Source organism: Alligator sinensis, unplaced genomic scaffold (assembly GCF_000455745.1).
Source record: "Alligator sinensis unplaced genomic scaffold, ASM45574v1 scaffold916_1, whole genome shotgun sequence".
In the NCBI taxonomy this organism is placed as follows: Eukaryota; Metazoa; Chordata; order Crocodylia; family Alligatoridae; genus Alligator; species Alligator sinensis.
The window spans coordinates 557,175-582,161 of record NW_005842874.1 but is presented as its reverse complement, the minus strand read 5'-3'; the positions used below and the strand labels follow the sequence as shown (position 1 = coordinate 582,161).

At 44.7% G+C, this 24,987-nt stretch overlaps 1 protein-coding gene across 1 annotated transcript in view; it reads left to right on the top strand.

The window, feature by feature from the left end:
• The window catches only part of LOC102387635 (adenylate cyclase type 5), a 130,457-nt gene that overhangs the window by 34,328 nt on the left and 71,142 nt on the right, over positions 1 to 24,987 (top strand). Inside the window, exons 2-5 of the mRNA XM_014525753.1 lie at positions 16,320 to 16,431; positions 16,584 to 16,711; positions 21,259 to 21,417; positions 22,191 to 22,332. Of these exons, the coding sequence (XP_014381239.1) occupies positions 16,320 to 16,431; positions 16,584 to 16,711; positions 21,259 to 21,417; positions 22,191 to 22,332 (541 nt within the window). The remainder of the gene's footprint in view (positions 1 to 16,319; positions 16,432 to 16,583; positions 16,712 to 21,258; positions 21,418 to 22,190; positions 22,333 to 24,987) is intronic.

Here is a 24,987-nt window from a genome sequence, read left to right as displayed (position 1 = left end):
ATAGCCATTTCAAAATGGCCTTAGCCACCCCTCCTAGCACTGCCCTTGTCCAACCCCCACCCCCTTGCTGTACAGCTGAACCTGCCCTGCTCCTGGCCTCAGAGGTGAGGTGCGTTAACTGGGTATTGTTAAAAAAAAATGAACAAGTATGTTTGGCCAGATATATAGCGTAACCCCCCCTTCCCCCCTCAATTTTTTGTTTACCCCACCTCAGCCCCCCCGCCCCCCATTGGGAAGAGCCTGGCACCACCCCTGATCCTCCTCCATCAAATACCCTTCAGATATTTGAAGACCTTTATTAGGAATTGTGGAAATGCTCTACTGTCATGGCTTCTTGAACTTAATACTCGTCCCTAGTTGGGACCCCTTGGGGAAGTGACCAAAGCAATAAAAGCCATGATGTAAAAGAGAGAATAATAAAAGCTCAACCAATCTAGAAATCATATCTGTTAGAGAGGCACTGTATGTTCACAACTATTAAGTAATCAGGGTAGGTAAAGAAGACATGGGCAAGACAGTGCATGGAAAACCAATCAGTCACGTTTAGATCTTGAATCCACAAATCACCAGTTAGAGTCGGAGACCCTTTAAGTCCCAGAAAGTGTGGGATACTCCCTACAGCATGTTGTTCAGCACTTTGTCTAGCATTGCTTTAATCCCATAAGCTCTCACCATTTGCTGTTTGAATCACATTTGGCAAGTTTATCCTGACAGCAAGGATATTTAGCCAAGCAGTGCTGCTTTTCCAGTCCCCATCCAAAAGCAGCAATATGCACAGAATGATCACTTCAATCCAGCCTTATTTAGGGCATTGTTTCCTTGTTCCCTCTATCCCCTTCCATGTTATCTTCCCTCCAACATCCTGTCTTCTTGTAATTAATTTAGTTGGCTTTTGGGGCCAGGGACTATTCAGTCTCTCAGTATGGAAAATGGCATGCATAACTATCACGTTACATTAAAGTAACATGATAGGCATGTGGCTATTACACATCGTGCAGTAGTCACCTGTTTTTCTCAAACAAGACTAGTGTTGAAATGTAGGCAATACTGAACCAAGACATGAAAGATCGCATATTGATGTTTAAAGAAAGACTGGATGAAGAGGAACAAATGAAGTTTCACAATGGTAATCTGCATGCCTCATGCAACTAAAGAAGACAAGTCTAGACAGCTTTGCAGAAAGCATGGGGCAGATAAGAGGACTGTGGAATTTCATGTACCAAAATTTAACAGCAGTGACCCTTGGCACAATACTGTGAATGTAAGGCAGTATATACTGGGCAATTCTAAAGTAAATATTAAGGATATGTAGCCCTAAATTATTTGATAGTGGTGGATCCAGTGTTTTAACCTTCCAGGCTCCCAGACTGACATACAAAGCCGTGCTTAGGAAGGTTTACTAGAGACAACTTAACATCTTATCTAACTTTAAACAAAAGCCAATAGGACACATTGAATTCAGAGGGCTGAAAATGCTGTAGCCAAAATAAATTCTGATTCTTGGGTTCTCATTCTTGTTCTTTTTACTTGTTATATATTCATCTGATCATTTCATAATTGTCCTGCTGATTTTCAAGGCTATACTAACCACACCAGCATAGTGTAGTGCTTAGGGAGTGAGAATGGTAAACCCACTGAAGTGGATTAAGATCTAGTTCAAACAAATGCTCTCTCACTTGAAGGTGTAAAATTAGAGAGCTGGAAAGAGAGATTAAAAATAAAGATAAAAACAACCCGCTCGAGAAATAAAGGCATGCTGGAATATTATTTAGTCTGGTTGCTTTCTTAAAAAATCCCTTTCAAACCTTGCACCATAAAGTTTAAAACACATTATTTGAAAGCAGTATTCTAGGTATGGTGAAGAGATGTGCAGTTGCACAAAAGACAAGATAGAAAATCCTTTTTACTGTCACCAACAGAAGGACATAAAACTGGAAGCCAATCCATTTAATCCAGCACAAAGAAATAAATAATAGAATAGGCACTGGGTTTAAGTAGTGCCTTTTATTCTAAACAGTTTCCCACTGTATTTTCTAAAACAGGTAATGGCGAGCTGACAGAGGGCTAGGTAAAAAAAAAATTAAAAAATCCTTTGTTGACTTCTCCAGAGCTCTCCCAAGCTTGGCGTTTTGACTTCTTCTATACAAGCCAAGATGGGGAACTGTCCAGATTCATAAGATTATCTGAAAATGTCCATGCATGCATCAATACAGAGAGCTACTGAATTTTTAGAACAGAGCTGCTGACATTTCCTTAATATTTAATATGAGGCACAGATGATACAATTCAGTCACTATGAGACTGAAGTGGCCCATATATCTAGGACAGAAGTGTCTGATTGTCAGGCTGTCCTCAAGCTGTCTTTCCCTGGCTACAGTTCTGCAGGCACAATTAATTAGATGACATTAATTAGGGGGCCTTCCTCTGTAGTGGAGGATGTGGCCTTCTTCCTCGGCGCTCTCAAGTGCATCGTTACAATCCTGGCAGTGCTGGAACAGTGACAGTCCCCATTCCCCTGGTTTACCTGTGGTAGGTTAGGGTACTTTTGGTGTCTTTGGGCAATGTGTCTTGTAGTTGTGCAGTAGGTTGACTGTGTCGTTACTGGGACAGATTAGACAAGGACTTGTACAGGAAGTGCTTGGGGGAAAGGTAACACCATGTTCTTTCCCACCTCCTATCCCAGGTCTTGTGTCTAGAAGCTTTGTCACAAACTGCTTGGCTTTGATCAAGCCATTTGACCTTTGCTGCCCTTCACTTTTTCCATCTTTATAAGGCAGATGCCTAGTCTTCCTGATCCTGAGCTGGATCCACCATTTGCGCAATTACTCTGCCTTGCTAAGTTCTCTTTCAGCTTGAACAATTACAGCACCCTTCTTTTTATGCTTCACTGTTAGGAATATTTCTGTATTCCCCTTGGTACCAAAGAAGTAATCCCCCATTGAACAAATTATAGGGTTCAAAAGCCTCCCTGCTTTGATACCCTGGAACCTCATTTAGAAAAGGCCATTGTTATTTCTACTGATGATCAGTAGGGATCCTAGAAATCCATTTCCCAGAGAAAAACGCAGAATTTGCATTTTTACAGAGATTCTTTTGAATTGCTGGGGAAAAATTTAAAAACATACTGAAAATAAAATGCTGGTTTCAGTTGTTTGGCAGCCTGCTTGGGGGGGAGGGGGGAGAAGCTGCCAGCACACAGGAAGCAGACAAGATGGCAACTGCCCCCTCCTCCCTCTGCTGCTGATTGGCTGAGAGGGCTGCCTGTCATGTGCCCCCCCCCCCAAACAGCAGCAAGGGGTGGGGTCTCCTGTAGGACAACCCTCACAGCTAATCAGCAGTGAGGGGTGGGGCCACCTCCAGGGCCCCTCAACCAATCAGCATTGTCAAGTTGCTCGCCATAGATAAATGTGGATTTTGGGGTTTTTATTGGAGAATTTTTGTTTTCTAGACATGGAAAACTAAGGATCCCTGATGATCAGCAGGCAGAGGTGTCAACTTTTATTGTAATCACAGAATGAGAAACCACTTTGGGCACAAAACCCTGAATTTCCCTCTGCTTGTCACAGGCACCTATAACATGCTTTTGCAGTTTGGCTTGTAGCCATTCATATCCCATTTTATTTGTTTTGTCTTCCCAAAATAGGAGGTAATAACTTCTTTATAATGAACGCTTGCTGGGGTCACCTGACCCCCAGTTATCTTTCCTGCTTGGTGCAGGGGGCTGGACCCGATGATCTGCCAAGGTCCCCTTCAGCATTACAATCTATGAATCCATTTTCAGCAGGGAATCGACCCACCATACTACAGTAGGAAAATATTTAAGCCAAAGAATTTTTTAAAAATATTGGAAACTGGCTTCCCAAGTTCTTAAAATATGAAACTATTATTGATGTAGTTGCATGAGTGCTTAGATAATTGGGGTGACAGTTGAGACTCTCAAAATTCCCTGCAAAGGTTGGGAAGGAATTGTTTTCTAACAAGACATTCATAAACTCCCTCATTTGGTTGCTCATGCCAAGTTATCTTTGGTCTTCCCTTCTATCTGTTTTACACCCTTTGAGAGGAGATAGTTGTGTCAAGGCAGGATCAGGCAGTGGGACTGATTCATCAGCGCTTGGAAGGGCTGGATGGGTACAAGTCAGCTGGCCCAGATGACCTCCATTCACGGGTGCTGAAGGAATTGGCCAGTGTCATTGCTGAGCCGCTGGCACGGCTGTTTGAGCTCTCATGGCGCTCTGGCCAGGTCCCTGAGGACTGGAAAAAGGCCAACGTGGTGCCCATTTTTAAGAAGGGGATAAGGGAGGAGGCGGGTAACTTTAAGCCAGTTAGCCTTACCTCTATCCCTGGGAAAATACTAGAAAAAATCATCACAGAGCATGTTTGTGAAAGCCCAGCAGGGGAAACGATGCTGAAAGGAAACCGGCATGGGTTTGTCACAGGTAGATCCTGCCTGACAAACCTTATAGCCTTTTATGACCAGGTCACACATTGCCCTGACACAGGAGCGGAGACCAGTGTCATCTACCTGGATTTTGGGAAGGCCTTCGACACAGTTTCACATCCTGTTCTCATAGGGAAGCTAACGGGCTGTGGAGTGGACGCCTACACAGTCAGGGGGGTGGCCAACTGGTTTAGGGACTGCACCCAGAGAGTGGTGGTGGCCAGGTCGTTCTTGGCCTGGAAGGAGGTGGGCAGTGGGGTCCCCCAGGGTTTGGTCCTTGGGCCGGTGTTATTTAATATCTTCATCGGTGATTTGGACGAGGGTGTGTTGAGCACCCTCTCCAAGTTTGCAGATGATACCAAGTTATGGGGCAAAGTTAATACACTGGAGGGCAGGGAGGAGATGCAGGCCAACCTGGATAGGTTAGATCAATGGGCGGAACGAAATAGGATGCAGTTCAACAAAGATAAATGTAAGGTACTCCACCTGGGAAGGAGGAATCCCCAGGACACCTACAGGTTGGGGGGATGTCCTCCTCAGCAGCTCAGAGGCTGAGAGAGAACTTGGAGTCATAGTTGACTACAAAATGAACATGAGCCGGCAGTATAACAAGGCCATCAACAAAGCTAATCGCACCTTGTCGTGAATTAGCAGATGCATGACCCAGATCGAGGGAGGTGATGCTCCCCCTCTATGCAGCACTAGTCAGGCTGCAGTTGGAGTACTGTGTCCAGTTTTGGGTGCCGCACTTCAAGAGGGACATGGAGGATCTGGAGAAGGTTCAGAGGAGGGCCACTCACATGATTAGTGGTCTCTGGGAAAGACCCTACAAGGAGAGGTTGAGAGATCTGGATCTCTTCAGTCTTTACAGAAGACTGAGGGGTGACCTTGTAGCCGCCTATAAATTTATCAGGAGAGGACAGCAGGGAATTGGAAATGCACTGTTTACCAGAGCGCCCCAGGGAGTAACTAGGAATAATGGGTACCAACTAGTGAAGAGTAGATTTGGGTTAGACATTGGAAGAAATGTTTTACAATAAGGGTGTTCAGGATCTGGAATGGGCTTCCAAGAGAGGTGGTGCTATCACCTAGTTTGGAGGTCTTCAAGAGGAGGCTTGACAGTCACCTGGCTGGGGTCATCTGACCTCGCTCCTCTTTCCTGCCAGGGGCAGGGGGTCGGACACGATGATCCATTGGGTCCCTTCCAACTCTACAGTCTATGAAATTATGAAATCATTAGCAAAACATGGGTTGAAGATGGGAATGCATTACTGGTTTTCTCATCAAAAGCAGATCTCTTGAATGGGCTTGAGAGGTCTAGGCACCTGCGTTGGCTATTGCCATTGTCAGGAGCACAGTGGCTCTAATAAGAAAATAGTGATTTAGTTGTCTGTATGGATTCATCCCTACCCCAGATGGTTTTAATTTCCAGTCCATAATAAGCTAGAAGGCTGCCATACGTATCTTTGCATAATCATAGCCAGGGAAGAACAGTGCTACACAGTAAGGAAAGAGATCAGTGTGCCATATGAAAAACCTAACAGAGGCAAGGTCTGGTCATTGGACGTAAAGCTAATATGTCCCTGTGAAGAGAAAAAAGGACCCAGGAGATGACCTTATTGGCACTGACATCTGCAGGTGGGTGCTAGGCACGCCACAGCAGCAAACAGCTGTCCCAGATACAAAAGCATTGATATATATATATATATATATAGTCACTTCTCTTGGATTCTTAGGATAGTTGTTACTGATCTCTCACAACTTGCTATAAAGGGTTCCTGTCGACTATTTATCCATTGCAGTGCTAACTTACCCTCCTGTTCCAGACCACTGCAGGCCAGGTCTTTTCACCGCTCTTGGTATTTAGCAGTCTATATATAGTGTGCCGCCTTAGTGAACCATCTTATCTCCTGCCTTATAGGCAGTTCGTTGAGTGTTGCCCTACCCAACAGGCATGCTGTGCTTCTCTGTAGTCCACTTCCTCTTGCATGGAGAGCTGATGCTTCTCAATGCGCATTTTTAGCTGTTTTGGGGGCCTGTGAATAGTTAGGCGATAAAGGGCATGTGCATAGTTTTTGAGACTTCTAGGTTTTTTTTCAGTTGCCTTTTGTGTATAATCACTTTCTCATCTACCTGCTCTTCTTCTTGCACTAGTTTTTATGTGCCCATTTTCCCCCTCTCTCTCACTTATTTGGAAAGGGGAGAGATCAGTCATAGAATGGAATGCATTTATTGTGTGCTCGGCAGTTATCCCAAAGTCAGCGTCCCAGATTGGTAGTGGTCATAGTAGTGCTTAGCGCTACATTTGAACTGATAGATTATTTAGATTATTTCAGGTAGTGAAAGGAGCTTCTGCAAAAGGGTAGTGTCAGCATAAAAGGATAAACTGCCTTGTTTTCTATTGCTCTCCAGTGATTGTAAGAAAAGGAAGTGCTCTAACCTTTGTCACCTCTTTGGTCTGTATTATTGCTCTGTAGAAGGTATCTTGTTTTGCTGTCTTTTCTGCAGGGATGTCTTCACTGCCATTGTAATAGCAACTGCGGGTATAGCACAGAGATAGTTCAAAGTTAGTTTGAACATCATGACCACAGAGAGCTTGTGTGAGCCAAGTTACACATTCAAGCAGTAGCAGCTTGGCTGTGTCTTTTAAATCTAGCTTGGGTCATGGTACCAGTAACTGCAGTGTAGATGTACTCTCAGACTGTTTTGCTTTCTGTTTTTCCTCTATTCCCAGTACTGACTTCTGGGGCAGAAAGAAAAGGAAGGACACATGCATTTGTGCCTTGAAAGTTCCTGCCTTAACAACCCTGGAGACTGAAGTTCTCTTTTTATGCATGGGACAGGTAAAGAATGAGAAAACTTCCTTACCCACAGCCAAGCCCGGTGCCTCATTGCCTTCTGACTTTTGAGGAAAAGCAGGTAGATGTAGCCTGGTGCCCTTAACTCATCCAAGAGTTGCCCGCTGGACCAACACCATGTTTGTTGTGCACTCTCGAACAGATAGGCAAGAAGAGCCTTTGGGTTTTTCCTGATGACGGCAACTAGATTTTTAACTGAGGGACCTTAATGAGAAAAATTATGCCCCATTACCAAATCACAGAACCATCACTGAAGCAGACTTTGCTCTAGTGTGATGACTTTTATATGCAGCCTGACCTTATACCGTATTTAGGTATTCATCATCCTACTTATGCTATGCTCTTTCTCCTATTTCTTTGTTTATGCTGTAGTATCACTCAATGTCACTTAAAAGTCGCATCAAACTCAGGGGATGCATCTACATGTGCATTAAGGTGCTTTTTCTTAATGCACATTAAATTTGGTACTTCTAATGTGAGGTCGTAACGAATGCATGTGACGCATTCGCGGTAACAAATGCACGTGACACTTCGTGCACAGTAGCCTATTTTACCGCACACTAGCATAATCGTATGGTTTTGTATGTGGTGCTTTAATGCACAGTAAAGTAGGGTACTGCGCATTAAAGCACACGTGTAGACGTGCCTGGGGCATCATAAAGTAAGCAGTTAGCGCTCTGAGTCACTCGCCAAACCAGTTAGACTAATAAAATCCTTTGACACTGGGCACAGCATTGGCTATAGCAAACTACAAACTTCCACTTCTTATTCCTCTCCTCATATCCCCAAATTAGCAAAGCTACAGTTTGCAAACAATGCTAATTTTATTATGTCAAACTGTTCCTTGTTTCTTATTAGGTAAGCATTCATTAGAGCAAAATACCACGGCTTTGATTTGTGTACGGTCAGATACGTTCTGCTGTTTATATAACTCATTACAGCGCCCTGTGTCTAGGGCTTTGTTCTGTTTGTCATACAGTGCATGTGATGCTCCATTTCCAGTAACACATGCTGTTTATATTCATAGCTAGCATTGCCGTTGTGATGGTGATAGGGTTTATGTTTCTTGCCTTCCTAGATTTATGTTGTGGCTGGCACGCTCATGTTTTGAAACAGAATATGACCATTTTTCTTTGCATTAGAGATACTGAGGATTGACTTTAGCATTTAAAATATTCTTGTTTCTGAAGGGAGCAAGGTCACAACACCCATCCTCATGAACAATCTCCTGGCTTTATTCACATGAGGCTGTAGTTCAAAATTGCTGTATGCAGATGCAGGTGAATTTTTGTTATTTTAAAAACCTTACTCTCTGTGGCCCCTGCTGAGCTCATTTGACTTCTTCTCTTTCTCTTCCTCACCTTGTTCCCTGGGATCTGGGACAGAAGTTTCATAAATTGGTTTGACCCAAATCAGTTCGGTCTGATACTGCATTCAACCAGGTTTATCTTAAACCAGTTTCAGGCATTTTGAAACTGGTTTATGTGCACTGAACTTCTCTTCTGTTATAGGCTTAAACCAGTTTCTCATGACTTAAACCAGTTTATGTGTAACTTCTGTCCCTAGCCTTGGTGCCGAACTGAGTTCTGTCCCTCCGATCTTTCACTCTTGGTGGAAGGGTTTTTACTGTGATGCCAGCCTGCTGAAAGAGCTGCCCGTGCTTTTCCTCATACCCAACCTATCTAGTTTAAAGCTACCTTGGGTATTTCTGCACTACATGGGAGTCATTACTTTGACTATAATGTAGACAGCCCTTGTAAAATCTTGACTCGAAACAGGCTTTTTCCCTTGCTGTGTATCTCAATGACACTTTCTCCCTGCTTTTGTTATTGTCCCCTCTGTAGCTGTAGGATGAAGTAACTTTGTGAAACATTTGGGGATAGTGTATGCATATAAGATATTAATCTTGCGACCTATTACATTTAGGAGAGTTTTGCATTGACTTAATGCGATGTAAGTACTGAAGTTCTGTATGTTACAGAATAAAGGTCAGAGTACTTGGTCTGTAGTTAAGTCAAGCAACAAGCTAAAAGAAGTTAGAAGATCAAAGAACATAAACTGTATAAAAAGGGCAGTAGCTTCCACTCTTCACTGTTCTCCCAGCCCAGAAAGAAGCTATTTACCATCTCTTTTACAGTTGTAGCGCTCATTAGCTGCTGGGCGACACTGACTCCAGCGTGAGGTTAGTGTGCTGTCAGTGATGATGCTAAAGCTACCTCCCGAGCTCTAGCAACACTTCAGCATTTTTATTACCTGTTTGCACAGCAATGGCTCTCCTGACGTGCTGGCAGTTACAGCTCCCAGTGAAGTCCTTGGGGTCCGTGGCTGCTAATCTCCTCTGAAAATAAGGCCATAAACTAATCATTGTCAATTGCTGCCATTCCCTTCCAGTCAAGTGTCACTAATAGCGTTCTAAACCAATAACCTTTCCATCCCCCGGAGGCTCATTTCCTTCAGCCTTGACATTCTCAAACTTGATTCATCCCACATTCTCAAGGCTGGCGTCCCCATGGCCCTTGCTAGGAGAAGGGGGTGCTTCTTGATGTATGACCATATCCTACTGACACCAGTAGGAAAATGTCTCCTTGACAACGACTGCCAAAAAACAGCCCATCCAGTTTTCCTTTCCAGCACAGTTGCTAGTCCCCATCCTCATTTAATAAAACCTTTTATCTTCAAATGCTATCCTGATGTCCAGAGAATAACAATTCTGTGCTAAAATAAATGATGGGGCATGGAACTGGGAGGATAAGGTTTTGTGGTTAAGCCAGACCCCTTTTATTTTCCACTGGATAATTTGGCATAATTGTGGTAAAGCCATTGTTCATTCTGTATCACCCTAATCTGATTATCCGGAGTGGGTGGGGGGTGGATTTCTAGCTTTTTTTCCAGAGGAAATCTCTAACTCTACCCATAGGGTGAGGTTCTTTGGCCTCTGTCGTCTTCACAGGTTTGTTGTGAGGATAAAGCCATTAATGCTTATAATACCTTGGGATGCTGCGGCGTCAGCACCAGAAGGAAATTAATTATTTGTATGCATGGTGCTGGGCTGGAATTGTATGTGATAGATAAGGCCTGGGATCATCCATAAGGGAGGATAGAAGTAAATACTGCTAATTTCCTTCTCATTTGCTGACTGAAGGAGGTCCTGCAGAAAAAAAAAGGAACATAATTAAATAATAATTACATATAAAGACTGTATGATAAATAGAGATAAAGACTATATCATTACATACTCTAATCCAGTCCCACGCTGGGACTGGATGAGAGCAACATTAAGTCTGGTATTTCTGAACTTTAGAGTTTCCAAATGCAACCTTTTTCAAGTAGAGAGAGGGATGTAACTGTGTTAGTCTGCAGTCAGACAGGAGGCAGGGTAAAGCTGCACTTTATAGACTTAATTCAGTGGTGCCCAACCTTTTTGCTTGGCAGTGCCTGGTCTGTCCATAGTCAGATCCAGCTGGTGGTCCCAATTCAGCACCCAGTTGGGCTCTGCAGCCACATCTGGCTGGGTGGAGTGGGGCCCGCAGGCTGGCCCCAGCACAGCCACGCAGGGGAGAGGAGCTTGACCCAGCTCCATGGAGAAGGAAGGGGGCATGGGCCAGGCTTGAACCCAGTCCCACAGAGAGGGAAGTGGACATGGCCCAGCCCTGATGCAGAAGCAAGGAGGGGTATGTGGCCCAGTCCTGAGTGGGAAGAGGGCATAGCTTGGCTCCAGTTGGCTCTAACTGGCCATGCAGGCATTGAGGTTTGGAAATTTGGCAGTGGGGAGGGTGGTCGTATTAATGGACACTGCTCCCCCACTGTCAGATTTCCAGACCCGTGCAGAGACCCATGGACCAAATGCAATGGCTGCATCGCCCACAGGCTGGACGTTGAGCACTGGGTGAACTGAATTAGAGATGCAGAAGCAAGAGCTCACTTCATCAGACTCTAGGGTCAGATGCTGTCACAGCATTTGATGAAATGAGTTTTTCCTCATGAAACCTTATGTATCTCTGATTCTTTTTTAAAGTAGATGTTTGAATGTAATGTCAATGCATCATTTTGTGAAACAGAACAAATGAGAGAGAGAAATTTCGTCGTGGAGAACCAGCCTGACCCCCCAGCCTAGGTCATTAGCAGAGTTGTGGCTTTAGATCCACAGCATCAAGACTCCTGCTTGGCATGTCGGAGTAACCATTAGCAGTAGCAGACTCAGTGTGGAGAGGGGCATGAGACCCAGTCTAGTAGGTCCCACACCATTGATATCAGAGGAACACTGGGTCTGTTTACACAGATATTTAGGGTGAACTGAGATCGTCCTCATCCATATGAGCTTTTGCCCTTCCTGCATGTCTGCCGTTCCCTATCTTGATGTTCATACCAAAGCCATCTACGCTGTCCTGTTTCTCTTAAGCACAGCACTAAGTTATATCTCAGAGTCCCTAGGGATTTGTCTGTGCACCATTTCCCCTACTTGCAGGAGGCGGGTTGAAGGGCGGGTGGGGGTACAGAAGAACCGGAAGTAAAGAGCAGGGGACTTCTGTGATTTCTTTTGTGGGATTTCCTGTGCTCAAGCCCTGAAGTGCAAAGGTGAGATCCAAGCCTGATCACAGAAAGGGGAAGACTTGAAGACAAGTTGGGGGAGGAGTTGATCTTATACCCATAAATTTAGCAGGTTGGGCTGGGCAGCTGCTGGGAGTTGATCTTGGGCGTTTACTGTATGGGTGGTCACCAGGTTTGGGCTTGGGGGTGACTTTTAGGTTGACCCTACCCATCAGTGTTAACATAGCCATGGAGACTCAGGATGCCCAGGTTCAGCTCCATGCTGTAAAGGTGAGCGTGCTCTGGTCATTACAAGCTGTTCTGCCTCTAATCTTCCCAATCCCTCCTGCCCCGACGGGGCTGTCTCTGTCCCCCATTTCCCTATTCCTGGGTGTCTATCTTCTCCCTTTTCTGGCTACTGTTTCCCCTGCTCCTTTCCAGCATCAGGCTCAAGATTATAACCCCATTGAACTCCCTATCCCATTCCTCAACCCCTTTGCATCCGAGATCAGGCTTTTGCTGCATGGATTGCACAGGGGAGGCAGTGCTCTCTCCTATTAACTCACAGTTGTTGGAGCCACAGTTACAGGGAAGGTCCTGCTCAGCTCTCAGCCCTGGAACAGAGCGTGCCCTGGGGTCCTGAGGTCTGCCGGCATGGTACGCTCAGCACTTAGTTGCTGGGAGAAGATGAAACCTTCTGAGTACAGGCAGAGATTTTCTCGGACTTCAGTCAAATCTCTACAGAGCACAGGGCAAACTGAGGGGTTGGATTTATTTTCCCCAAAGTCTCATTACTTACTGGGATTTGGGCAGTTTTTCTTTGGCACAGTCGGGCATAATCTTGACGAAGAGCCTGACCCACTGCAAAGTTTCAAGTCCTTGCTCCTGAGATGGGGCCCTAGAGCTGCCAAGGAAAATTCTTACAACTAATTAATTTATGTTCAGTCATGCTCTGTCATCTCATTTTTGGAAATAGCTGAAACTCTCCAAGGAAAGATCCCGAGGCAGATGCTCTGCATGGAAAAGATCAGCCCGAATGGTTCACTGTAAATAACTGAAAATGGGGTCTTTTCATGGGAAGTATCAGGCAACCTCCTTAAATCTAGGTGTAGCTACCTTCACCCCTGCACTTGCTCCTTTATACTGGGTGAAGGTTGTAGACATGCCAGCATTGCAGGGTTTATTCCTGTGTTGTTCTTTCTCTTAGCTTTCCACGGTTCACCCAAGGGTGCAGGGGCAGCTGTTGGACCCTAACGCTGTTCTCCGTGTCCCTGTTACTGCTGGGCGGAAGGGAAGCTGAAGAATTCAAACAAAAGGCAATTATCTGCACTTCCAGCAAAGGTTACAAGCTCAAGAACTTCCATGGGTGGCGAGCATTTAGTTTGATTGGAAAAGACATTAAATTTGTGTGCAAATCAGCTGCACTGCCCTCTGCAAATTACTATGACTCTGAAAAAAATGGCCATGATTAACACTTGGGATTGTCCAGTCCACTCACTTAACATGAGGACATGGCAGAGCCTTGGTCATTTACCCGTTCACATTAGCTCTAGCACTGACTCTTCTTGAATCAAGTGTGGGAAGAGAAGTCACTGGGCACGCCTACACTTCACCCTACATCCCCGTGCCTGGCAGCTACTTCGCCATAGCAAGGCGCTCTCCTGTTTTAGCGCGTCCCAATGGTGAAGTAATGGCTAAAACTAACTGTGTGCCATGTGCCCAGCGCAGTAGGGGCAGTTACTGTGCTGTGCTTTAGTGCTTCCAAAAGGAAGCATTATTGTACAGCGCAGTAACAATGTCACCATAGGGCCACATGCAGACGCGCCCACTGAGTTGCCCAAGCAGTGAGGAGGCTTTATGCACGCTGTCTCTAGAGAGGCTGAGGACAAAACAATGAACCATGGCACTTTTTTTGTTGCAGTGTGCATCATTTACCGCTTTATGTGATATTCATGGGAGCAGCCCTGGTCCCATAGGCCGTAGAGTGGTCTTGTCACTTGATGAAGGATGTCGTTTTTTGCCCCGTGGTGAAATGTTACCAACTTTCGTCACATCCCAGCAGCCGTTTATTTAGTTGCTCTCGTGTCTTACACTGTTGCTTGGCAAAGTCGTTGCCTTTAAAAAGAAAAGAACAATATTAAAATAGTTGTCATCCGAATCCTCAGCTCACAAAGAGATTAGGTTTGTTGCTAACATATTGGCAAAGTTTTCGTCTTTTTTTAATATAAGGGACCACAAGTGTTCGTTGTTAGAATTGGCATCGAGTGCACATGAGATTAAAATGCGCAAACCTTCAAGTGGTGGCTTATTGAGCCAGATATGCCTCTTGATAAGATTAGAGTTGTTCACATGAAGTTTTTTCCACTATCTTTTAGCTTGTTTGTAAATGACCTGAAATGTAGATTTATTACATGTGTGCTTTTGCAGTTATTGTTTGCAAATCCCCAAGCACATTTCAGTTGAGCTACATTTATGTTGTTTTTGTAGTATTCTTCTGTTTCAGCTTCACGATCTGAGTAACTAAAAATATTTTGTGCAACATTGAATTGAAATGCAAAAAGGAAATCTAACATGTGGCAGACATGCCTGAATTGAAATGTGCTTCAGGATTTCTGGAAAGAAATGCTTATGAGAACACTTTCACTATCTTTGCGCTATTCCGTGTCCTCAGACGCTATGGAAGGGTTCAACTAAAAATGTGCTCACTGCACTATGTTTAATGCACTTTCAAGATCATTTTGTTTTATTAATAGAGCGCAGTTTTAAAGTGCTACATTTTGGTACACTTTACTCCAGTACATTTCCATCAACATACATCTCAACACAACCCCCAAGGTAAATATTTTCTCGCAAGTAAATGTTTGGGTCACCGTTTTCTAACATAATAAAAAATGTTTAAAATGAGAGATTTGAACAAGTGCACATTACCTCATATAATTACTTTAAACAACTGGACCTTATGGATATAGTTTGGTGGTATCCTGGTTAGCAGAAAATAGTGCCAAAGTTAATGTAGAGGCTTACTTGAATCACAAAATGGGAAACAGTGATTTAAATACCTATTAGTACTATCAATTTAAATCATCAGTTCTGAGGCCGCACCGAATGTTGGGGCACCTTGGATGTAGCAAGGTGCCCTTCTTCTTGGTTTTTGCAATCCTTGTACAATCAGTCATTTAATCCCGTCTAGTCTTTGATGTTGGTGGTCCAGCTTGTCCTAGGTCTTCCGCTTCTTCTTCGTCTTTCCACATCATCTTGCAGGATGGTGTTGGTAAGGGTACTGGGCCTTCTTGTTGCATGTCCAGACCACTGCTGGTTTAGTTTGGTTTGGTTTGGACAATTTAAATCACTTTAATTGAGATCAGTCCAGCCCTACTTTTGGATGAGATCTGAACAGCCCAAGTCCTGCTTGGCCAGTCTGGGTGCTAACGCTCTAATGGTACTTCTGGTATGTCTAAAGGGTTGCGTCAGCGTTGATAGCTTCCCCTTGAATTTTGTGGAGTGCTTTATGCTGCTTGGTCACTGCCCTATTTTATATGCTCTCTGGTGAGAGCCTCTAAAGTGCGCTGTTGTCACATAGTTAACATGCCTTGGGGACCATGCTGCTCAGACTCACTGAAAATGGAAAATACTTTGCGTTCCAGAAACCAAACCAAAAAGATGAGACATGGAAGAAACAAGGCTCATACAGCCTAGCTATGAGATCAATGCAGACTTCCCAGTACATACAAAGAAACACTGTATGGCTCTTACGCAGAGTAGTCTAACGGGTTACAGCCAGAGACTGGGAACCGGTTCTGTTGGTACCATTCTCCACGCACGTACTGACGCACAAGGTGTCTTTGGCCATTTTGCTCAACTTTCCTGTGCCTTACTTTACCTGTCCATGACATAAATCAGCAATGCTGCTGCCTCACAGATATGTTGCAAGCGTTGCTGTATGCTTTGCCCCGGTTACGATGCAGAGAACCCTTAGTGTTGTTGTAGTAGTAAGGAGTGGGGGTGCGCATGGGAAAGCCAGGTCATGAGAGAGGTGGGAGGAAGGTGAGGGAGACATCAGCGTTTGGTGATGGTGAAGGAAGTGGTCAGAGAAGTTCAGCCTTTCTGACGAGCCTGCAAAAATGCAGCAGAAAGAAAATTAGCCCAATCACACATTTGCTACTTACATCATTGCATCCATTAGGTTCCCCATCATCCCTTGATGTACTCCCCCTTGATGATGGGGAACCTAATGGATGCAGTGATGTGAGTAAGTGGCAGTCGTGTAGCTTGGCTAATTTGCTCCCTAGCTAGGAGAGTCCCGTTCCCTGGGAAAGGTGCTAGCAGCACCCTCTATTGGTCACTGAAGGAAAATGTTTGTGAAGGCAGCCACCTGCATGACTCCAAACCTCTGTTCTTCCTGGGATGTTAACCAGATCTAAACTTCCTCCATAATTAATGATCTGTGTGTGTGTGTTTTTTTTTTTCCCCCCTTTTTTTCCCTCCCCCTATAGCATTCTCTTTGCGGACATAGAGGGTTTCACCAGTCTGGCCTCCCAGTGCACAGCTCAGGAGCTGGTCATGACGCTGAATGAGCTTTTTGCCAGATTTGATAAGCTTGCAGCTGTAAGTGTTCTATTATAATGCCGATATTTTTTCCTGTTACAAGAATGACACTATGATGTTTTACTGGATTTCTGTAAATGTTCACTGCCCTAAAAGGCAAGCTGTTGCAAGCATGAAATGAAACTGTACTTTCTCTCCCCCTTTTTTTGTAGGAGAATCACTGTTTACGTATAAAAATCCTGGGCGATTGTTATTACTGTGTGTCTGGGCTGCCAGAAGCAAGAACTGACCATGCACATTGCTGTGTTGAAATGGGGATGGATATGATAGAGGCAATCTCGTAAGTACAAAATTCTTCAGGAAAGGTTTCCAAACAACTAACAAATGTATTCTAGAGACACCTTTCTGGCTGGTGTTTCATCACTTAGTACAGGAGGCAGCCATTCCAGTGAACCCTACACTTACGGACCAAAAAAGAGAGCACAAATTGATCTGACAGACCAAGAGAGAAGCCTGTTTGAACCACGACCAGCTGTGGTATCAGAAAGGTTTCTCCCAACTGGGATAGCACAGGTCAAACTAGACATGGGAAGTTTCAGCCTCATAGGAGGAATATCTAGCAAGTAACAAGCATGTGAAAACAGTGAATGTATCATAGAAATCTGACTGTAAAGTTAATCAGAGTCTAGTCACTCTGCAGCAACACCAGCTACTCTCCCTTTTCTCCTCCAGGTGGGAAAAAACACTGCCTGTCAAGAAGCCTGGTAGGCTGCCAAGATACCTGAGCTAGTGTGGGTAGCTCTATCTGAGCTAGTGTGGGTAGCCCTAAGCCACAGCATCACAAGCTCAGATGAGAGGCAGAGTGAATAGACTCATCTGAAGCTTCATGCTGCTGCAGCCAGACTGCTTCTAGCACCTGAGCTATCCTCTAAAGCTAGCTTGGCTCTCCCTACCCTGGGGCGACCAACTCATGGCACACTTCCACAAGAGGCTGTGCAGCCCCTTTTGTTTCACATGCAGCAGATATAGCAGGGAGAACAGCACAGAAAAGGCATGGAGGAGAGGAAAGCAATGGATCAGGCAGGAGAAGGGGACCAGAGTGGCACTTGGGGAGGGGATGGGACTTATTGCTCGGCATGCTGACCAAAAAGTTTGGTCCCTACTGGTCTACATTGTGAGGTCTGTGGGGTAGATGTACCTGGAGTATGAATGGGGCTGTGGGGAGGGATAGGTCTTGGAGAAGCTGTGCAAAGAAGATATTGTATGCCAGAGATCTACATGTTGAAAAGGCTTCACTTATGCTACCTTGGCAAGTGGTTAGGATCAGGGTACTGAGGGCTGCAGCTGGTGCCACACCTGGGGCAGGGGCAGAGCATTTGGAGAGAGTAGCAGCCTTGGGGAAGGGGAAGGGAGATCCTGTGCACCCCATCCCTTGCCACAAGCCCTCTGTGCAAGGGTATTTGAGCACTCATGCAGGCTCTCAGGATTTGTCCCTTCCCAAAAGACTGCTCATTGGTGAATAGATAGCTTAAGTCCTCAGACTAAACACCTAACAGCAGGCAATTAAGCTTGCCTGTTCCTTCACTGGTGAACAACTTGATCCTTCATTGCCTTCCCCTTGTTCACTGCTGCACCAGTGCATAAAGCCTGAAGGTCAGAAAGGAGGTTTTGCAGTCCCTGTGCCCAGATATAAGTAAAGACAAGGCAGAGTGATGGTGAAGTCTGTTTAACATTCAGTAGCTGGTTGTTACCTTAATAACTGCTGAGACATTTTCTCTGTTCCTCCGGGTAGGTGGAAGATGGGGGAGGCAAGGATAGCAAGAACAGAAAGCCACTTATTCTAGATTTAGCAAGGGATAAAATAGTTAAATGCCTTTCATACCAAAGTGGGCACCAGGCTTTAAAGGTTGATGGAGAGCTATTTGTAAACAAAAATGGAGTGCACTTCAGCCCTACATTTAATTTCAAGGCGAAGCGGGTTGTAGCTGATCAAAGAAGCCTAAAGATTCTAGGTGTTACTCAGCTGAGTGGGGGTTTGCAAAGCAATTTGTTAAGAGCTATGGAGTCTATCAAGCCACCACCAGTAGGAAGTAAGCCTTTTGTTCTTAAAGATAATGCACCAAGTGTCTTTGTGGTAGGGGCTGTTGGATAAGAAGCTTCCTAACCTGTCACTTATTTCTACTCCCAGAATGAGACCATGGGATCCTTTACCTTTGCCTTTGAAAACAAGTTATTCACAACTCCTTTCAGTTTGGAGCTCTCATACAGAGCTCCTTGCGCAAAGAAGCAGAGACTCAAATAATGAAAGCACGGATATAATAGCCTGTGCGTTGTGCACTGTGCATACAATGAGAAATGTTGTTCCACGCTCCTATTTGAAAGGGGGCTCTTATGTGAAAACTTTGCCTTTTAAATTGCGTTCCAGGAATGCAATAGTTATGTGTGGGCATACATTTGTGACCTTGCTGAAATCCATATTATGAGAACGTACTGTACCCAGCACAGCGAATAGGTGTCTCTTGGATTTCATCAAGATGGAGTAGAAATTCAGTCCAATTTAACTGAACTGAATGAGAGCAGGGCTGCATGGAGTCTTTACATTCCTGTTTTAATTCCTTTGCTGCCTCAGGAGCTGATCTTGCAAGGACTGAACTCATTTAAACTGAAATCAGTGTGAACTGTGGACACTTGATGCATTATAGGTTGGGGCTCTTATTCGCCATTCCCAGCTTTGATCAGATCCGTTAATATAAAAGGCTACGAATAAATGTCCTTAGAGTTGGACAGTACAGCACCTACCTCACACAGGCAGCTGGAGCAATACTTGGAAGCTAGACTTTTATTTATGTAAGTGTCTTTAAGACAACAAGAGGAAAAAACCAACAGCTAACTTTTCAGTGATCACCATTCATCAACAAGCTGAGGGAGGGTTTAGCTAAGACCCCAGGATAAGCCCCAGGACCCAGGATAAGACCCCAGGATAATGTCAGGCGTTTGCCATTTAGAAATGCATTGGGTATTATTTTTAAACACATTGGGGCAGTGTTCAGATCTGTCTGCTTGTCTAGCACTGGAAATAGTGAGCCTTCAATCCTGGTTGAAATGTCCAAGTGCCATTGCAATGCACCCCACAACATTTTATGGAACTGCTGTTATTTTCACGCACACGGCACTTGCCTCTTTCCCCAGAATCAACCCCTTACTTTGGGGTGCATGTATGAAGCAGGGAATCTGGTTTTCTCATTGGGATAGAAACACCCTGCTTTGATTTCTGCTCCACAGCGTAGCACCCCCTGCATTACTAATTCAGGCAGCTAACAGGGTCAGTTGCCTTAATGGCTCATTGTTATTCACTTCAGAGGTGTTAATGATCAATTCTCACTTTTAATAGTCTTGATGTTCCGCTAATCAAGCTATCCCTTTAAATGGCATTTTGCTGTACTGGTCTCTCTTCCTATTTTATAGCCTTGAAGACTCTTTAGCGCTTTTCAGAATCATAGATTTTGAAAAGCCTTCAGCTAGGCTTTCAGCTTCAGTTAAGCAGGAAAGGGAGCATGAGTCATCTGGAGATTAGCCTCTGTCCCTGCTGTACACAGGCATAACTCTGAATAAACCTTTTTTTTCTTCCTTCTGCCTTGCAAAAACAAGGTACATATTATATTCCAGGGCATGTTGCATACACAAACATACAGTATTTGATCCACCGTTGCTGCTAAGCCCAGAGTGCAAGATGTTACTGTTTTGGCTGTGTACATGCATTCAAATACTCTGGGATAATTCTCCAAGGTTTGCTGTCCCAGTAGAGAAACTTACCCAGAACTGCGTATACAGACATTTGAATGAGGTCCCAAAGAGAAGAGAGCATGCACGGATCATAGAAAACGAGGGTTGAAGGGACCTCAGGAGGTCACATCTAGTCCAGCCCCCTGCTCAAAGCAGGACCAGCCCCAACTACATCATCCCAGCCAAGGCCTTGTCACATCAGCCTACTCCCCAAGTACCCTTGAGCGCCTTGCGTCCAGCCCCATGGACTTGTACACGTCCAGCTTTTCTAAATAGTCTATAACCTGTTCTTTCACCACCCAGGGCTGCTCACTTTCTTCCCAAACTGTGCTTCCCAGTGCTCTGCTCTTCTCGTATAGAGTGTGGTCTTGATGAGGGTATTGGACACTTTGTACCCACATCCCAATACAACTTCCATGTGCACACCTCTTAACTTTTGCCCTTAAAGGGCAAAGCCTGCAAAGTATTCCACTGATCACTTTGGGAGCAAACTGAGTATCCAAGGCTTTGTTAAAATTAGCATCTGAGTGCTTGTAGCTAACCATTTGCAGTGACTGCAGTAGGTGTGGTTCTCTGGTTTAGTGCTAGGACTGCAGCTGCAAACCTGGTTCAGGGTTTCCAACTGCTGTGGGTATTTCACACACATATCGCATTTCATCTGTAGAAGACTTGATGCTTGGTGCCATTCAGACAAATTAAGAGCTCTGAAATCATTTCCTTTTTTTCTTTGCAACATGCTATTACTTTTAATGAGGTTCTGAGAGCTGGCAGGTTATGTCCAGCTTTGGTATGGACTCAGAGCCCATTGCTTATTCCTTTCACCACCCCAAAGAATTTTTCCATGAGTTCCGAACTTGCGGCCAAGTCAAGAGTACATGGACTTGCTCCAAGGACACCCCTATCTAATTAGTACTCTGCCTGCCTAGCCAGGCTAGCCTGTCTGTTTTGTGTCATTAATAGTATTATGAATAAGCAGCACTGCTTGGGTACATTTGAATCATTTCTAGGGAATCGTGGATTTTGCATTTTGGGGGTCAAGCTGTGTCACCGGGCATGGGCATGTGGTTCTCAGTGACTTCCTTCTTTTCCTGTATCTCTTTTCAGATTGGTCCGGGAGGTGACAGGAGTCAATGTGAATATGAGGGTTGGGATCCACAGTGGGAGAGTTCACTGTGGGGTCTTGGGCCTCCGGAAATGGCAATTTGATGTGTGGTCTAATGATGTCACACTAGCCAATCACATGGAAGCAGGAGGCAAAGCCGGGTAAGTTTGCTTCACCAAAGCTATTGTATCAGTCCCCATGCAGTTTTGCTTTGGACACCTGGAGCCAAAGGGATATGTTCTAAGTTTCTCTGTCTTTCTGTGTCATTAAAAATTCATTTTAATACAGATCCTGAATTTTACATTTGTTACCTGTGCTGGCTAGATTATTCTCTTCCACCCTACACACAGTAAGTGTGTCAAAGCTCAAGATGGGCATATTAGAACTGACAAAGAAAGTATATAATCTTCTACGTAATTCTAGCGAGTTTTAGATTGGCATAAGCTAATAGATTTCCATGTGGACATGAGCAAACAGAGTCATGGGTAGACATGCAACCTTCTGCTAATATTACATGTGCTGAACAGCATCCCTCTTTAGATCACTGTTTTATAAGAAATCCAAAATGAACACCCCTGTTCATTACCCATGGGATGAAAGGAACAGTAGCTTCCCCATGAGGTCATTATTCTGCTTGCCCTTCTGTATTTCCTATCCTCTACAAGGAAAGAATAAAAAGCCTAATAAAGGCTGTGCTGTTTGTTTTGCATATGTGGTTAAGATCCATGCAGTACAAAAAGCTAGAAGGGCTTCAGTATATATGGCATGTTCTTGCATACACCCATGTCCTGGTTATATGCATGTACCAAAGCATGGCTTCTGAGCAAACATGCCTGCTATGTATTAGGGAGAATGAATCAGATGAGCAAATGGATCTTTTATAGCAAAGGAGATGTCTAATAAACTATGGACTCTGTTTGTCTTTTATCTTAAGGCGAATCCATATAACAAAAGCAACTTTGAATTATCTCAATGGAGACTACGAGGTGGAGCTGGGTTTTGGAGGGGAACGCAATGCTTACCTCAAGGAGCATAGTATCGAGACCTTCCTGATTGTACGGTGCAGCCAGAAACGGGTAAGAGCAAAGCAACTGGTTTAGGTGTGTTCGCCAGGTAGACAGACATCCACCAATCCACTGATGAAGCCTGATAACCAGGCTTTCCTGGCCAATGGAAATTTGGCAAGAGCAACATAATCCTCTAACAGTAAAGGCCGTGTGTTAAAAACTTCCTCTCTCACCCTTTTCTTGGCTTCCCAGCCTAGACACATGTTTAGGCTGAAGTAGTGAAAGAAGGGGAAGAAGTACCACAGTGTCCTTTGCACACACAGTTTGTGTACCAAACCCAGTTTAGCTACATCGAGAAACTTGGCCTTAACCCTTTTTAGTTCAAGGTTCTCTCTTTGAAAGACCCTGAATTGGAGATGAATGAAACCACTGCAGTAGATTTGAAAATCCTTGACTTTCTGAAAAGTCATGGACAAGCTTCAAAGTTTAATACTGGTGCTGGCCCCTGAGATAAACCACAGCCTCATTTCAGAACGCCCCAAACTTTGGGACTTCTCTGCTGATTCAAAAGGGAAGGCTGCCCTTCAATTAAGGCATAGGACTAGCTAGGACACGTGAGATCTGTTCCCAGCTCTACTATAGATTTGCTGTCTTGCCTTAATGAAATCTCTTGACCTATCTGTACCTCTGTTACCCCTTTTATCCTCACTGCTGTTTCATAAACATGGTTATTGTGAGGTTAAGTGTATCAACGTTTGACATGCTTATGTGACCATTCACCAAGTTGTTAGGTGAATGACTACTCTCCCTCTTCAGAAATAGCTTGAAGAGCATCTGTCACCTCTTTTCCTGGGAGAATAGAAACCTCAAATCTCCTTAATGAGCATTGTGCAAAAAATCTCTTAAGAAAATCCATTTTCATCTGTTAAGGGGAGAAGCTAATGTTTTGTATCTACTTATAAAATACATTTTGCTAATGACTGCCAGTTCTCAGAAGAGGATTAGAGCTTTCAGGATACAATAATTATATCGTGACATGACATGGCTGCCTGTAAGTGACCACACTTAAGTGCTTGAAGTGTTTATACTTCAACATTGCTCAGTGCATGGAGATGGCAGGACACAGATGGATGCAAAGGGGATGCAGTGGTGCACCCACACACCAGTGTCTGACCATGAGGCAGGAGCAGCAGCCAAGGACTAAGTCTTGAAGAAAGTAAGCATTTTCCTCCCCTCCTTCACCTGCTGCTGCCGGTGTCTTGCTGTTCCTGGGACAAGGGAAACCCCTGTTTTGCCCCAGCTGGGCTAGGCAGGGGCTTGGTTCAGCTGAGGAGACTGGAGTAGTGTACATTTGGGTTCCCTTTCCCTATGCCTGTTATTGAGCTGGCAGGGACACTCGGGGGGAGCAGGCAATGAGAGGGAGCCTGCTTGTCCATCGCTGCTGCTGGTGTCCGGGGCTGTGTCCAGCTCCCCTCCCCCCTGAGACAGCGGGGACACTAGCAGATTGAGAGAGGAGGGATGGGGTCATGCCTCTGAGCCCAGAGGGAAAGGGACGGGGGGATACTTATTTTTTTCAGGACTTACAGTTCCCCGCTGCTGCTCCCCAGGCATGGTCTGTCCACCCTGGTGCAGAGAAGTAGAGGACAGAGGCTGGGAGCGGGGGAAGCAGGCATCCCTGCAGCAATGATTGCTGCTCCCACACCCCCCTTTATAAAATCCCAGATTCATTTCTGATGGGGCAAAACACCCATCTGGTGAAGGGCCTATGCCTGAGGGAACAACATGGATTGACTCGTTAAATCTGGAGAACACGTTCACCTGTTGCCAGAAGAGGGATGTTGGTCCTTCAAAGAGCGTTCAAACCTGCCACTGCTGAGGAGACTGTAGGAGACCTATCAACGCCAGTGACCCAGTGCACAGGCCACTGATGACTCAGTTTGTGAGGAAGCCCTGCTTTCTGATTAAGCTTTCTGGTTCTCTCATACACTTTTTCTGTGACTTTGAATAACTCCCCAGATCTCTCTGGCCAGGTACTGACATTACAGTTTTACCAGTGTAAGTGATCCGAAACCTGGCTGTACCCGTAAGAGAATAGAAGTTTGACACGCAGACGGGTTTAAAAATGGTGGAACCCCATGTAAGATTTGCACCCCCCACCCCCCCGTGTAACTTAAATCGATTCTGCCTCGGGCTTTTTGAATGCTTCTGTCTAGCCCCTGTGTCTTAGTCCCCCATGCATAACACAGGGATGGCATTTTCAGTCCATTTCTCCTTTTCCTGCCTTACCTACATAGATTGCCAGTTCATTTATGGAGTGCAGTGCAGTGGGGCCTCTTTGCACCGTACTGCTACTGCTAATAGAATTTGCCCCTTGGGATGCAAAAGAATGTAATAGTAGGACTCTCAACACGCCCATGGGCTAGCAAATTATTAAACTTAGATGGAGAAATTCAGGCATTAAGTGACTTTGCAAGGTCACACAGATTAGTGTTCAAGGAAGCCCTGTGTCCTGAAACCCAGTCCTCACAATTCAAATTTCCTTGCTTCTACTCATTTACAGGAGTTTATTTTTAGGGAATTGTAGCTTTTAGGTTGTAACTACTTATGAATCTTTCAAAGCTCCATCTCCATATTTTAAAAATTAATTTTAATATAATAAAAAGTTGCCCGCAGTGAAAAGCGTTTTTCCCTTTCCTCGCCTTCATCCCACATAACATTTGGTTA